The 15,962-nt window shown below is 40.3% G+C and overlaps 2 protein-coding genes across 3 annotated transcripts; one reads left to right on the top strand and one right to left on the bottom strand.

The window, feature by feature from the left end:
• Window positions 1-1,973: 1,973 nt before the first annotated feature.
• fignl1 (fidgetin-like 1) lies at window positions 1,974-6,751 on the bottom strand. 2 transcript variants are annotated; one of them, XM_067609503.1, is made up of 2 exons: window positions 5,994-6,751; window positions 1,974-4,869 (listed from the first exon to the last, which is right to left on the bottom strand). In XM_067609503.1, exon 2 carries the CDS (start codon window positions 4,850-4,852, stop codon window positions 2,903-2,905), a length of 1,950 nt encoding a protein of 649 aa, XP_067465604.1. In that variant the 5' UTR covers window positions 4,853-4,869; window positions 5,994-6,751; the 3' UTR covers window positions 1,974-2,902. The 2 variants fall into 2 exon arrangements, with proteins under 2 accessions (XP_067465604.1, XP_067465602.1); XM_067609501.1 differs by having other exon boundaries at window positions 6,056-6,747.
• A 109-nt stretch (window positions 6,752-6,860) lies between these two features.
• Window positions 6,861-14,505, top strand: ttl (tubulin tyrosine ligase). The gene is made up of 7 exons (XM_067609504.1): window positions 6,861-7,618; window positions 7,838-7,916; window positions 8,021-8,253; window positions 8,452-8,587; window positions 8,689-8,958; window positions 10,717-10,860; window positions 11,218-14,505. The coding sequence occupies exons 1-7, from the start codon at window positions 7,450-7,452 to the stop codon at window positions 11,420-11,422; spliced, it is 1,236 nt and encodes a 411-aa protein (XP_067465605.1). The 5' UTR covers window positions 6,861-7,449; the 3' UTR covers window positions 11,423-14,505.
• The last annotated feature ends 1,457 nt before the right edge of the window (window positions 14,506-15,962 follow it).

Here is a 15,962-nt window from a genome sequence, read left to right as displayed (position 1 = left end):
TACTCAAGTTTTTTCACACTTCACAAGACTGTGTCCCATTAATTGATGATCACAATAAAATATTTAATGCAAACTTTGTGTATTCGGTCATCATTTCAGCCAGCATTATATAACTTGTGGAACTGACTGTCCTGATAGGATCACAGATGTGTGCATGAGTAAAATGGCATTTGATTGTCTCTTCAGCTTATGATTCACATACCTGGATGTCCATATAGGGATGCATGTCCATTGTCTTAAAAACAAAGACCTCTCAAGAAATTAGAAAATTGTTGTATTTTGTTAATGAATTCATGAGGACACATCCTGCATTCCTACACCTGCAGGAAAGTTGGAAAGGAAGCCTGAACACCACGAAGGAGAGAAGAGGCTTAAAAACTGAGAATAAATAATAGATAGAAAATCTAAACATAAACTAAAATCAGAATGTTGAACTTCCAAAACTTCTTAATATCAAGTCGAGATAAAAAGCAGGAAAAAGTAAACATAAAGCAGTTAGAACAGAAATGTCCATCTACATTTATCTCAAATACAGTCTGTGTTGACAAAAACAGTCAATTTCAAATTCTAAATTTTAGCAGCAAAAAACAACATTCAAGCTGAAAGGATTTGTCAATTAATGTGGATAATGGATTAACTGTTAAAATCATTTTTAAAGCAGAAATGTCTGAAAATAATTTCAACTTCTCAATTGCGAATGTTTGCTGGTTTTCTGTATCTTGTATTACATCATTATTATTATTATTACATCTTTAGGTTTTTGACTGTTGGTTGGATAAAACAATCACCCTTGGGCTTTGGGAAAATGTGATCTTCATTGGTCACCATTTCCTAACATTTTATTGACCAAAAGATTCACTGATTTATCAAGACAATAGGTAATAAATAGGTAAAAATGAGTAACAAGAAACAAAAATCAATGGTTGAAGCCCTGTGAAGCATTTAGGCATTAATTAGATTTTTTTTAATGTATTGTTATGTGTGTGTGTTTGTGAATACACAACGTCTAATGTGACCACCGCTGCACAGCCACAGTCAAATTAAGATACAAGCTTGCACCATATGGCACAGTTCTCAGTCCGTACTCTATGGATCCCGGCAGCACCAGAGGAATTCTGTACATCTGTCCCGGTCCAGCTGTGAGGAGTCCCCGTGTTCGGAGACACCCACGAGGGGGTTGTGTGACTACTTTCACTGCTGGCTAATTCAACAAAGTTTCAATACAGTGGCCAACCACACAAGTCTGAAATATTTATTAGGGACTTGACAAAAAGATGAAAAATAAATGAAAGTCTTTTTTCATGGTCTTCCAGATTTTCAAAGATTGTTTCATTAAAATTACATGACAATTTCATTTCATGTGTGCGCAATCTATAATCGTCTCCTTCAATGGCACAGCGTATGTATGACCAGCGAGGCTTTACACTCTAAAGATATGTTAAAAATCCAACACTTGTCACTGCTGAGTGGAACATTAACAAGTGGCCATCTTAGATCTATTAACACAGACAGGAATGAGTCTTCATCAGTCATTCAGCTTCTGGATCAGCATTAAACTTATTGAGCGTATGCATATTGTCTAATGGAAGTGATGTATTGCAGTGATGTATTTTCCTGTTTCCAGTCAACTGCTGTCTTGATCATTAACAGGAAGGAAGGCCGAGGGGCAAAAGGGCAGCTTTTAGGTTTTTTTTTTTGTTTTTTTTTAAACACAAGACTCTTGGATACTTGGTGTTGCTCAACTTCCGCGATGTGATTGGCACATCCAGCTTTAGGAACATTTCAGGACAAGATTGAAGGCAAAATGTTGCTGACATGATACAGAGATGAGCTGCGTTTGAACAAAGTGATCACACTGCCCTCTGTGGATTAGACTGGAAACCGTGGAAATCAGGTGGGAAACTGCTACAGTACACTGGAGATAAACTTGCTATGGCTTTGTTTTTACATAGGGAGAATAGTTTAGATATAACTTAACAAAATGTATTTTATTAGAGAAACAGTAACACAATAAAGGACAATACAAAGACAAACAAATGATATAGGTGAGAGTTTCTCTGGGAATTAATGTTGACATTTACAGTAATACAAAAGGGAACAGAGATCATCACTTCATCTGGAACGCAATTTAGAAATAACTTCATACAGTAACATTTACACAACATGGTGCCAGACGCTCACAACCAAATCCCAAAGTAACAGTGAGACAGTCTGGCTATTACAAACTCTTGAAAGAAAAAGTATGCATAATTGAAACAAATTGCAAAACTATTTCTCCATAACATTGTCAAACAGAAAATCTCTTTCAGTCTCACACTCAACACAAAGATTATATATAAACGGCTGCAATTCAGAAATTATAGTAACACATTGTTCTATTATTAACTTGTGTGAAAAATCAGGGTGGTTGTAAATCCCCCTAGAAAACCATCTTTGTGAAGCCTTGTGTGTAGTGAAAAGTACTTCTGCTATGTTGTCTGTGTGTGTGTGTGTGTGTGTGTGTGTGTGTGTACTAATGACTATTTTCAATACAGATTAAAGTGTCAATAAAATGATATATATAAAATAGTTTATAATGTCCATTCTCAGATGTCTTTTTTTGTCTCACCAACAAAAAACCCCCACAGATATTCAGCTTACTATCATATATGACAGAGAGCAGCAGCAAATTCTCACATTGTAGCAACTAGAAACAGAAATGTTTAGGATTTATGCTTCAAAAATGACTAAAACAATCGACTGATTAAAGAGTTGTCAATTACTTTCCCATCAATCGACAAACTGTTTCACCTTTACTTTGTTGCAACAAGGAAAATATTCAACATCTTTAGTTTTCTCTACAGCAGAAATGTTTTCAGTTTCATATAAAATCAGTTCAACAGAGACTGAAGATGAATTGACATCATCGTCCACATCCAAAAGTCTTATTCCACTCTTCATACAGCTCTAAGTCTTTAGATGAGACGCTGGGTCGTACAGTCTTCAAGGCCTCCTGGAAGTCACTGTAGAGGATTGGGCGCACCTGATCTGCGGTGATAGTGGCGATGTCGTTGAGCTGGATGCTGCGGATGGGCCCCAGGGCTGCCTCTCGACACAGCTGAGTCATATCAGCTCCGGAGAAGCCCTCGGTCGCCGCCATCACTCTCTCCAGTTCTTCCTCCCTCAGCAGGTTCTTCTCTCGAGCCATGAGGTTAGTGACTATCTGCCGTCGCGCGGCTCCTCCGGGCAGGGGGATGTATAACCTCTTTGCCAGGCGTCGCCGGGCGGCCTCGTCTATCTCCTGAGGCCGGTTAGTGGCGCCCACCACCAGGATGCGGTCCTCAGCCGCTGTGGCCGCCCCATCCAGCTGAACCAGAAACTCTGTCTTGATCCTGCGTGACGAGTCGTGCTCCCCGTCTGTCCGCTGGGACAACAGTGAGTCAATTTCATCGATGAAGATGACAGCAGGCTGGTGGCAGCGGGCGATGGCAAACAGGGCTCGCACCATTTTTTCTCCTTCACCGACCCACTTGGATGTGAGTGATGAAGCGCTGATGCTAAAGAATGTGGCCCCTGACTGGCATGCTATGCATTTTCCTATCAGGGTTTTCCCGGTCCCTGGGGGTCCAAACAGCAGGATGCCTTTGGGTGGACCACGGAGGCCAGTAAAGATGTCGGGTCGCAACATGGGCCAAACCACAATCTCCTTTATGGTAGTCTTAGCAAACTCCAGGCCTGCTATGTCGTCCCAGATCACAGGAGGCCCATGGTCCATGATCTCACTCATGATCAGCTCCACGATCTTTGGCTCAAAGTTTTTCAGACGCTCATCTAGAATCTGGGGTTCCTGATTAGAACTGTGTCGTGCCCCGCTCTCTTCCTCCTCTTGTCGTGGTACGGGTGACACAAATTTAGAAAACGTACCTCGAGGCCTGTTGGCGCCGAGGGATTTCTTCACACTTGCTGCCATCCCGGGGGTCTGACCTCTCTGGGGCTGATGGGAATGTTTTTTCTGTTGCTCAATAATAAACTGCTCGTGAGCTGTTTTAAAGTTACTTCCAGCTCTCGGGTCAGCGCCTGCTTGACCGCCATGTGGGCCCCTGCCACCATCACCTCCATCTGGGTTGTAAAAGTTCTTCCTCTTAGATGGATGGGAGGTGGGGAAGAAGGAGGACTGATAGTTTTGTGTGCTGCCTGCAGAGCCGGGGTTGCACTGTGGGGGAACTGAGGAGGGATGACCAAACACAGACTGTGCTCGGGCTGGAGGTCGGGAGAATGAGTTGGGATTTCCTGAGATCCCCTCAGAGCCTCTTGGCCTCTCTGCAGGAATATTAGCAGGAGCAGGATTACTGGCAGTGTTGTTAAACTCTGTTTTAGGCTGTGGTGGTCCTGCGGGTTTGAAGAACGCACCCTCTGACCTGACTCCAGTAAGGGAAGCGGACAGGGAGCTGACTCTGCTCTCTTGTCCAACAGATATGTTAACATCTGCTGGTGCCACCAGGGAGCCTCCTCCCCCTGTCCCTGCCTGAATCATCTTCTGCACGCAGGGCAACTCCAGCACACTCTCCATGGTGAGAGACGACTCCCATTTTTCGCTGTGGTTCCTCTGATTGCGGGCCAGATGCAGTGCGCTCTCTGCATAGTTGTTAAGCCCTGTGCGGGGGTCATCTGAGTCCAGCACTGCGGCGTAGCGCTCAGAGTAGGTCCTGAGCAGGCTGGCCATGCCGGCCTGAGAGAGCTGGGAGCTTGCCCATGCATACTGAATGGAGAGGATGTGGGCCCGGTAGGAATCTGCCGTCTGTTCAGGTGTACAGTTGCCAGATGAAATGTCAAAGGACCTTCTCTGCCACTCGTCCAGGTGTGCACCACTCATGCCTGGCCTGTTCCAGCCTGGTGAAGGAGAGGGGACCAAAGTTATTAAATATACATGACCTCAGTAACAGCCAAGCCACACATTACCTGTGACCCATAACACAGAAGTTATAACTCATATCATTATGTTGTTGGATGTGAGTATATGATACAAGGACCTTGTTACAGCTCAGACAGAACACAGCAGTTCGTGCTCTGACGAAAACCAGATAGAGAGCCCACATTACTCCATAGGTTACCTGTCTGTCACAGAATTCATTTTAAAATTATTTTATTGGTTTTTAAAATCACTGAATGTCCTGTCTTATCTGTTTGACATGGTTAAGATATATGTGGCTGCTAGGTCCCGTAGATCCTCTGGCTCAAACCTCTTGATTGTTCCTGAGGTCAGAACTAAAAGGCACAGAGAGGCAGCCTTCGTTAATTACGCCCCAAATCTCTGAAACAGTCTGCCTGAGGGTCTAACGGGCTCTAGCCTAAATCGTGAGACACATCTTTTTACCGCTGCTTTCCCCTGAAGTGTTTTTACCTGGCGGTTGTTCTACCTTGTCTTGTCCTGTCATTTTAATTTAATGTCTTATTTTTTATTTTCCTTGTTTTTAGTGTTTTATCATAAATGCTATGATTATCTGCTTTGATATTAAGCACTTTGTGTTGCATTTTATGAATGAATTGTGCTATATAAATAAAGTATATTATTATGATTGTTAGAGGGGTACACCAGTGATTTCGCCTTCCCATACAGCTAGGAGACTCAAAGGACAGATTAAGGAAGCATGGTGAAAACTGAAGGAGCAAAGGCTGAGATATCCTGACTATTAGTCTCTGGTTTATACTCTGAAAATACCACATTTCCTATGATGTGAATCAATGACATCTCTACATTAGACCCAGCTGCCTTTTAAACTCCGTATAATTCAGCATGTAAACTTGGTGGGATGCCTCTTTAACTATCAAGCAGTTAAATAATTTGAGGGATGTGTAAACTTAGCTCCACTGGAAGTTCATTTATAGGACTACTGCGGTTTCCTTTAACTTTAGGTTAGTACCACTGACAAGAAGAAACAAGTTTACTCAAACACACAAACACAAACATACAAACACACACATACACATACAACAATACTGCAGATGTCACTTACTATTAGTGATATCTTCTTATGATATTATGACAAAAATAAGAACATGACCAACACAAACTTACAACGCTAACTTGTAGAAAGCTGTTGTAACCTCGCTGGACGACTCATTTGTTCCCGCCACCTGGTTTCTTCCTCCACAGTACAACTTCCTGTCTCGTTCCATATCGCTTTCTGTAAACACGCATTCGTCCCTCTCAACGTCACTTCCACCGGGTGTAGAGCACCAGCGGGTACCAAACTTTTTTTTAAATTTTAGTTTATCGTTATTGAATTAACAAAACATCGAATTAAGATGAAATATGGGCACTATAAAGAGCTGTTTCGGAAGCAAATAACAGCATTAAAAATATTGGAACGGAACTCAAACTTGTCACCACTTGTGGGTGCTCCATTTATCCTCCGGCTTAGCCAGGAGACCGGGCACTATCCGTTAATGTGTCATTATACGGCTCAATCAACTTCTAGATGCAGCTTCTTGATTAATAATACTTAACTGGTAAATACTACGCAGTTGCATCAATATTATGAAACCCTCTCTTGAGTTTTAAATTGATTTTCCCGGGGCTATGATTCAACACTGGTGTGATATAAGCCGTTAACTGGTGAGGTCTACGACGCCATCTTGTGGATATAATGCGCTAAACACAATTAAAGATCAAATGGTCGCATTATCCCTTTGCATTCTGGGAATTGTAGTACGTACGCCGTTTTAAAATTCAGCTGGAGACTGAATTCCAATGTACATGCATTTACAAAGGCATTATACTTATCCATAAATTGTATTCAAAATCATCTTTGTTCACTTTTATTACATAAAACAAACACAAAATATAAACTACGCGAGATATCAGTGGAGACAAAAACTACATTAACCACAACCGTGGAGCTTTGTGTTCATGCTGTCGACACTAGACAGCAGTGGTTGCGGAGCTTTCAGAGAATGAAAACACACGAAAATGGGCTGCGTTTGTGATATTGTATAGCTAACTAGCAAATAGTTTACGTTTCCCACTATTTATCATTTAGGAGGGATATTATTGAGGAGGGATACCAGAAAAGTTGCTAACAACGGTCGCAGTCCGTTAGCTAAACCGCAGACGGGATGTAACGTAAATGCAGACTGGACCAGCCGCAGGAGCCGGTAGCAGCAGGCAGTCACACCCTTGTCTGGAGACACTGGAGGAGCCCTGTCTGCCGAGCAACAAGAAACTGCTATCCTTCGTATGTTGAGATGTGTTGTAACCTTATAGTTATAGCCTCAGAAGTCTGAATTGGATATTAAGTTGACGGGGGGAGTGTGGACAGGATATGACTGACTCATCATCATGGCACGGACAGAGATAACCCTGACCAGTCTGTCTGCTGCAGAGCCAACCAGACAGCATCACAACTAGCAAGAAAGTTGTTTATTAGCTGTTTTATTATTATTCTCCCCACCACTCTCTACTGTGGCATAATGAATACGCCGGTGTACACCTTTGTCACCCGTGACGACAACAGCACTGTTTATGCAGAAGTTTCCAAAATCCTCCTCTCGACTGGACAGTGGAAGAGGCTGAAAAGAGACAATCCCAGATTCAACTTGATGCTTGGTGAACGGAACAGATTACCCTTTGGACGTCTAGGTAAGCCGTGGGTTTTCTTACTTCACATGATGCTGACAGTGTGCTATAATTGGTGTCCACCCACTCAGGATGAGACAGCTGCTGTGACTATGCAGGGCTGCTTGCTCCAACTTCCTGTTGGAAGAAGTGTCCTGCCAATGGCCCTCATTTAAATGTGCAGTCTAGGCCCATGAAGGTATTTGAATGCATTTTCAAATGTTTTTTTCTTGGATTTTACAGGTCATGAACCAGGACTGGTGCAGCTGGTGAATTACTACAGAGGAGCAGACAAGCTTTGCAGGAAGGCGTCTTTGGTCAAGTGTGTATATTATCAAAATCTATATCTTATGTAATGTGTTTTTCTAAAAGTAAATTATTCAAAGGGGATAACATTAGCTGATCATTATCTTTCTTCACCACCAGGCTAATAAAGACCAGCCCAGAGCTGTCTGACTCCTCTAACTGGTTTCCAGAATCCTACATCATCTATCCCACTAACCTCAACACCCCGGTCGCTCCGGCTACAAACGGCATCAGCCATCTGAAAAACAATCCCAAGACTGACGAGCGAGAAGTTTTCTTGGCCTCCTATCACTCTAAAAAAGAAAGTGGGGAGGGGACAGTGTGGATAGCCAAGTCGTCTGCTGGAGCTAAAGGTAAAATCAATTATTCAAGTTTTATTGGTTCATTGGTAGTCAGACATTCTCTCTATGATGTTTTCTTAGATTATATTCAATTAAATTGAAAGGATAACGCAACCCGTCTAATGTATTTTGAAAAGTTATGTTCTTCAGTTTAGGATGTGGCAGAAAACTTCCAGTGGCATCTTAACATATTCTGTTTTCTTGCAACAGGTGCTGGTATTTTGATATCCCATGATGCTAATCAACTGCTGGAGTATATTGACAATCAGGGACAAGTTCATGTTATTCAGAAGTACCTGGAGAAACCTCTTCTTCTGGAGCCGGGACATAGGAAGTTTGACATCAGGCAAGTCTTTCATGTTTAACGCACTGACAGAAAAAATGCGTCTGGACTTTTTAACTCTCGTGCTGATTGTGCTCTTATGGTTTATGTTATGCTATTACCAGGAGCTGGGTGCTTGTAGATCATCAGTACAACATCTATTTATACCGGGAGGGCGTGCTGCGGACTTCCTCCGAGCCCTACAACAGCTCCGACCTCCAGGACATGACCAGCCACCTGACCAACCACTGCATCCAGAAGGAGCACTCGCAGAACTACGGACGATATGAGGAGGGGAACGAGATGTTCTTTGATGAGTTCAGGCTGTACCTGCTGAACACTCACAATGTCACCCTGGAGACCACCATATTGTCTCAGATCAAGCAGATCATAAAGTAGGTCCTTTTTGTCAGATTACAGCTAATACAGAGGTTAGCAGCTGTCTGCTTTCACAATTTTTAAATGAATATACTGTCCTTACATCCCAACCAAAACACAGAAATCAGCACATACTGGACGTGTGGTTAGAGACGTTCTCTTTAATATGCTTTTGAAACATGCAGATTGAGTTATGTCACATGATCACTGGATGATATCTCACTCTTCTAGACAGCTGGAAACCAACAACAATGTTACAGATGCAACATTAGATAATCTGCTGTTTTTGCTGTAGCATGTGCTGAGCTACTGATTTCATCTTGTAAATAAGTGATCTCATTACTGCTTCATAGCACAATATCTATTGCATGTTAATGGCATTTTTAACTGCAACATGACTGAAGATAAAACAGTTGACAAAACGTTTGACTGGTGTCATAAAGCATTTCAGTATTATAATGGTATAGTATAGTATTTTTGAAATATTGGATTATTACCTCTTCACTAGACATTATAGTTGGATCTCCAGTGCTGCATAAAGGTTAGCGATCACTTAATGCTGCTTTGAAATGTTTCAAATTACCTGTTACCTGTAGAGCTGCAATGATCAGTCGATTCATAGATTATTCAATCAGCAGAGAATTACTTGACAACTATTTTGATATTCGATTCATTGTTTAAGTCGGTTTTTAAGCAAAAATGCCACATTGTTGATGGTCTCAACTTCTGAAATGACAATCTGCTGCTTATCGTTGCCTTTAAGGACGGTTGCACAATTTTAACAGTCAGATGCCCAAATGAACATTGAAATGGGTTTTTCTTCCTCCCGTTCATACTGGCCATTAGCAGATCCCTTCATAATACACAAACACCAAAATCCACAGTCCTCCTGTGCAAAAATATATTTAAAAGTTTATCTGAAAGCTGATATGAAGCTTCAGCAACCCGAATGAGTCAAATCAAGTAGATATCTTTCAACATTACAGTCTTTTTAGTGCCAAAGTTCCTCTTTCTGTTACTAGACTTCTACCGCAGCTCAACAGGGAAACACAAAGAGGGAATTTGATGCTAAAAAGACCACTTGCTATGACTAACTCAGACTGCTGAAGCCTCAAATAAGCTTCACATCAACTTCTAAATGCATTTTTACACTAAATGACTGTGTGGACACACTGTGGATTTTGGTCCTCATCACCTTACATCAAAAGCGCATTTGAAGGATCTTTTAATATCCAGTATGATCAGGAGGAATGATTACAGTGAGGAAAACCTCTTTCACTGATCATGTGGGCACCTGACTTGAAAAGCTGTGAACCCGTCTATTAACACTGTAGTAAATTGAATATATTTAGGTTTAGACTGCTGGTCAGACAAAACAAGACATTTGATAGCATCACCTCGGGCTGTGGGAAATGGTGACGGGCATTTTTCACAGTTTTCTGTTGTTTTATAGACCAAATGTTTAATTGAGAAAATAATTGGTGGATCAATCAATAATGAAAATAATGATAAGTTTCAGCCCTGCTTACCTGATTGGACAGGGCATTAAGTCATTTTAGTCTTTGTTAGATGACTGACAAGCTGAAAAAAAGGAAGTATAAAGGTCAAGAGTAAAACAATTTGAAACTATGCACATGATGAATAAAAATGATGAGAATGTAATAATAAAACCATTAAAAAAGACTTTAATGCATAATGAATAAAATAAAAACTAGATGAAACAGGAAAGTAAAACATGTTCTTCTCTGACATGATTTTGCCGTCTGGTTTTACAGGAGCTGTCTGTCATGTATCGAGCCGGCGATCAGCACCAAGCACCTGTCTTATCAGAGCTTCCAGCTCTTTGGATTTGATTTCATGGTGGACGAGAGCTTCAAAGTGTGGCTCATTGAGATCAATGGAGCTCCAGCCTGTGCACAGTCAGTACCAGTTGATGATGCACGTTAAAATTGTATTTTTAGGATTTTATTTTTGCATCTTTTTACAATATGAGGGAAACAATCTGTGAATGTATTTCAAAAGATCAAACCCTAATGATCTGAAATGATCTTGTGTCTTTGTTGGAATATTCTCTGCTCTCTTTAAGCCAATGTTGTTTGTTTGTTTGCTTGTTTTTCTTCATCCAGGCACAGAGTCAGAAACAGGAAATGTTTTAGAAAGTTTTTATTATTTTGAAAAGCCAAACATTTAATTATTTTGTGTTTTTCCTCTTTAATGAACTTGAATGTTTTCCGATACAAAAGTGTCATCTCATTAATACTCCCTTCCTCCCCCAGGAAACTATACCCAGAGCTCTGTCAGGGTATAGTGGACGTGGCTATTTCCAGCTTATTCACCATGAACAACGGCGGCGACCCTTCCTCAACTTCCTCTTCACCTTACTCCTCCTCCCCATCCTCCACGTTCACCACCAACTCCACCAACTGCTCCTCTCCCAAACTGAGAGGTCCCCTCCACGTGGGCCCTTTCACTCGACTGTAAGCACACGCTCAAATATTCCTCCCGTCTCCTCTATACTAGAAGCTTCTTCCATGCTCTGTCCTCACTCCTAAACTCCACCTGAGAAGTAGCACATGCCTTTTAATTGTACCTCGCCCGTCACATCTGGAGCGAGTCTCGCTTTTTATGGAAATCACTGATCTGCAGAAATGATCTCTGCTCTCCTGATTATGCATATTATGAATCTGAGGAAGCGACAAACTTTCTGGGAGTTTCCAAATGAGGACAGATGCCCTTCCATCTCAGTTCCACCACCACCTGTTTCTCCCCAAATAGATTCATGAACGGAGGTCTGAAGGATGCAGAGACGCTCCAACTGAGACTGTAGTGCCTTACATTTCCAACCATGCTCCCTTAAAAAGACTGCCAGTTAGCTTGCTCTATTACTGTGACTTGTACTTGTTCTAAAAGCCTTTGCACTGTTGCTGAATACATCCATACATCTATTCAGTCAGGTCAGTCCACAAGAATTAGCATAAAATAGACACCTTGTTATTTGAGCTCTTAGTGAATTTGTGGGATTTTGAATGCTAATTTTCTCATCAGACACTTTTTTCTTATTTTTAATTTTTTTTTTAATTTCAGCTTGCCTGCAGCGACCTATACACATTGTTTTCAATGAGGAATGCTAGCAGTAAAGAAGCTATGATGGATATGATTAAACTTGTAAAGACTAACGTACTAACCTAACGTGTCTGATGAGATAAACATTCAAGATGTCAAGATCAACATTGCTCTTAACCGGAGTGTTTGGACACTACATATTATTAACATTGAGGACAACGGGGGGGCATTAGTGAGCAGGGAGGCCGTCCTTCAGCTGGGAAACCCAGGTTTAAACCCGTCCCAACAAGCTCTGCTAAAGTGTTCGTGACCTTTGACCTTTCTATTGCAGTGATGGAAAATCTAAAATGAAGTATTAGCCTCTGTTCTCAACTCTTTCCAGCCGAAGACATCTTGAGGTTTTATTTTTCATTAGGAAGAGAGCATGTTTGTGTGAAAGCATGTAGGCGTTTGCATCCTCATACACATCCACACAGCACCGTTTGCCCTAACGTCTGTTTTTTTTTTTTTTTCCTGATCTATGAAAAGCTAGACTGTAATTGTAAAGTGTCGTCAACATGTGTGTGGATTTTTGAACTGTTGAAATGAAATTAGAGTAGATTGTACAAAGTGTGTTACTACGGCCCCATGAAATGAAACTTCACATCATAAACAACATTTTTGTTCAAAGGAAATCTGATAATGACAAAAAACATGCCCTCATTCATACTTCATACACTACTCTTATAATCATTCTGTGTCAAATTGTGTTTTTACCAAAGAGAAGTCAGTGGCAACCAGAAAGTCACAGTATACAGACACTAATCTTCGTCTCGTCACTGCCTCTTCTTCGGTTACTGCTGGTGTTTGATCATGTCACCAACCGGCTTTTTAAAAAACTGTTATCAAGGTTTCACATCATGGATGACTGATTTTTTTTTCAGTTTCATGGGGTCCCTAAACTATTTTACTTCTCTGCTTTTGTTTTGACTGTCGGTCTCTTTGTGAATAGATGAGACCTGAGAGGTGTAGCTCTCCTAGATGACTTGTGTCCAATATTATGTTACTGTTTGTTGAAAAAGGAATGCAAACTTGTTTCTGTAGACATGAAACTTTCAAATAGCTTGACTTTTGTGACAGTTGGGTAGTTTCCTGCTCCTCAGTGGCGACTGTTCCCACTGAAGTTCAACTTTAGCGTGCTCATTTAGCTTCAGAGTAAGTCGTTACAGCAGTTTTAGTAGGTAGGTGTGTCATAATTTCACTATCCCTGCTGTTCCTCTGTTTTAACCTCATTTCATATGTGTGGAGACTTTGTTTCTCGTGTCTTGAGTTTCATAAGTTAAGGGACATCATAAGAGCATTTATTTATGTTTTAATCACTGTGTATTTGTGTTTACAAGTTAACTCTGAGGAATGAAGGATGTGTAAGTGGCTGACAACAATAAGTTGTGTCTGTGTGATGTGCTGAATGTCAGGAAGATGGAATAGTTACAGGGCAGGTTACACCGACATGAATTCATTATTATTCTATGAAAGCAAATATGAATCAATTTCTGTTGTGCTCAGTATTACAGAGCCCTGTTGTAGCTGAAAAAAAGGTTTGGAAAGATATAATATAATGTAAGTAGATAATGTCATGATTGTGTTGACAGATGGGATACAGGTGTGACTGCTGATTTTTGGAAATATCAAAAGCAAACTTTCAGTATTTTTTTTAATTAAATTTGTAGGGAAATGTCTTTCCATCAAAGGGAAGGGTGCCTTAGAGGGAGTTGCATATTGATAAAAAGAAGCAATGGACCTCCAGCATTTAAATGCACCTTCATTTGTTTGTTTGTATTGAAGTGAATTTGCCTCATTCATTTTTAGACCTTTAGACTTTTAAATTCAATGATGTCGTTTCCTCTTATTCAGAGTTTCTTTGCACATCATTTTTTATCATGTTTCTTCTCATGTGTTTCATATTCCTATTTTGATGTTTCCTAGATTTCCTCATTTTTACCAAAGATAAAACTCCTGCTGTATTTTCAGTGTCTAATAATGTTTTGTAGTTGCTATAATCTGGACATTATCGCATTAATTGGCCAACATGATCTAAAAGCAAGTGTCATATTCAGAGGGATGTACGTGTTGTGTTTTTGTTAGGTGATGTTTTATCCAGAATCTTGCATGAGCATTTGTCTTTATCAGAAACAATATTACTAGAATAAAATATTATGACCATTATCGAGCTTCTGTCATGCATATTTCTACACTAGGTGGTCTACTTGACTCAGTCGGCAAAGACCAACTCTGATACTTATCTTCTCATCAAAAAGGAAAACAAAACTACTTTTCCAAAAGGTTCAACTATTTCTTTAATATCCGTATAGTTCTTCTGGCTACCTAGCAACACTGAACAAGATGAAGGAAGTCTAGTTTATCTGGACTGTGAGCTTGTGGATAAGAAACTGAAAAACAGGAACATGTAAAGGTTGATGTGATACAACAGTCCTGTAATAAATGTTCAGTTTTTGCTTCAATTTTGTTTTAGTTGTTTGTGTGTTGACTTCATTCTGTGGTATATTATACTGATGTATCCTTTTCTGAAGGTCATGTAGATTTCATTGCTACATAAATGCATCAGAGAGAGAAGCAATGAAAACAAATAGGAACACAAACCACAGCAATGGAAAAAAAAAAACTGATAATAACCAGTAACTCATCAATAAAGAGTCAAGTGTTTCTCACTTTATAATAAGCCATTAGATCTGCAGTTATACATGTTGGTAAGTCATTGATAAAGAGTTTTTCCACTACAACAATCCATCAAGTTCGTATGAATCTGCTCTTGTGAAGCTCAACATGTGGTACATCTGCAAAAATGAGCTTTGCAGTACAATAATATACTTCCAATGTTGAATTCGAGTGTGCAGAATGAATCCACTGGTGAAATGGAGAAAGTCCATGTGTGTGTAAGTATGCATCATACACACACACACACACACACACATACATATACACATATAATCATAATAATCTGCTGTTTCCATGCTGCTTTTCTTTATTCAGTTCCCCAATTCTGATTCTCTCACAGACAAGTTTTGTCCTGTTGTGCCCTCAGGTGGTGGAGGACTTTATTTGTGAAGGGGAAAGTGGTCTTTGACTCATTTCATCTGGTAAATTCTATTAAAAGATGAGAGTGTCCCCTCTGCTCCATTTCTCCCAGATATACAATTTATTTAGAGAAATCATTTTTATAGGCTTTGCAGTATAAAGCAAATTAAAATTAAAAGCAAATTAAAAGTTTGCTGCTGGACTCAGATTGTCGCCTCCAGATTACACACAGCAGACTATACACATTGCAGCTTTATTATTTACGAATACCCAGAAACCAACCATAACTTCTATGCTGGAATAAAACTACCTGAAGGCAGGTTTTCCATGTATCAGTTTGATAGTGGCCATTTGATTAACTACAGTTTTATTTGGGAATTTAGTCAGAGGTGCTCTCTGCAAGAGTTTTGCATATGCCATGCCTATCAGGCCTATCTATCTGAGCTGGACTCATCCTCAGGACCTTCCTCTGTGTCCCAAACGTTTTTACTGAATAAATCTGAAACCAGTGTGTAATATGAGACCTGTCTGATGTGTAAAAAATACTGAAGATCAAATATCGTCAGATCTTCACTGATCCTCTTGGGAGATTTAAATAATATATGATATTACCGGTGCTGTGCCATGTGCGTAAAATGCACCTCTCTCTATTTGGAGACACATATATCGATCCTGCTGCTGGAAGTTAACTATAAGCATTTAATAAACTCAAAGACAAGCATACTACTTATAAACAGTTGACGTTGTCCTGTGTGACCATAAAATTCATATTCTTTCATCCAAGAGTAACTTGTTCGGCACAAGATTTGTTTGGTTGGCCTGAGTGTGCGACAGCAACAGACAACAAAAACTGCAAGAACTGGCAACCTTGATTAAGTTTAAA

The sequence above is a fragment of the Thunnus thynnus genome, chromosome 14, assembly GCF_963924715.1.
Source record: "Thunnus thynnus chromosome 14, fThuThy2.1, whole genome shotgun sequence".
NCBI classification, from domain to species: Eukaryota; Metazoa; Chordata; class Actinopteri; order Scombriformes; family Scombridae; genus Thunnus; species Thunnus thynnus.
This window is presented reverse-complemented; position numbering and strand designations above follow the sequence as displayed.

Excerpts from the sequence above, each read along its gene's own strand:
- ttl (XM_067609504.1), top strand. The coding sequence starts at position 7,450 with ATGAATACGCCGGTGTACACCTTTGTCACCCGTGACGACAACAGCACT. Across the intron at positions 8,254-8,451 it reads GTCGTCTGCTGGAGCTAAAG|GTGCTGGTATTTTGATATCC; the intron begins GTAAAATCAATT and ends TTCTTGCAACAG. Across the intron at positions 10,861-11,217 it reads GGAGCTCCAGCCTGTGCACA|GAAACTATACCCAGAGCTCT; the intron begins GTCAGTACCAGT and ends TTCCTCCCCCAG.
- fignl1 (XM_067609503.1), bottom strand. The coding sequence starts at position 4,852 with ATGAGTGGTGCACACCTGGACGAGTGGCAGAGAAGGTCCTTTGACATT.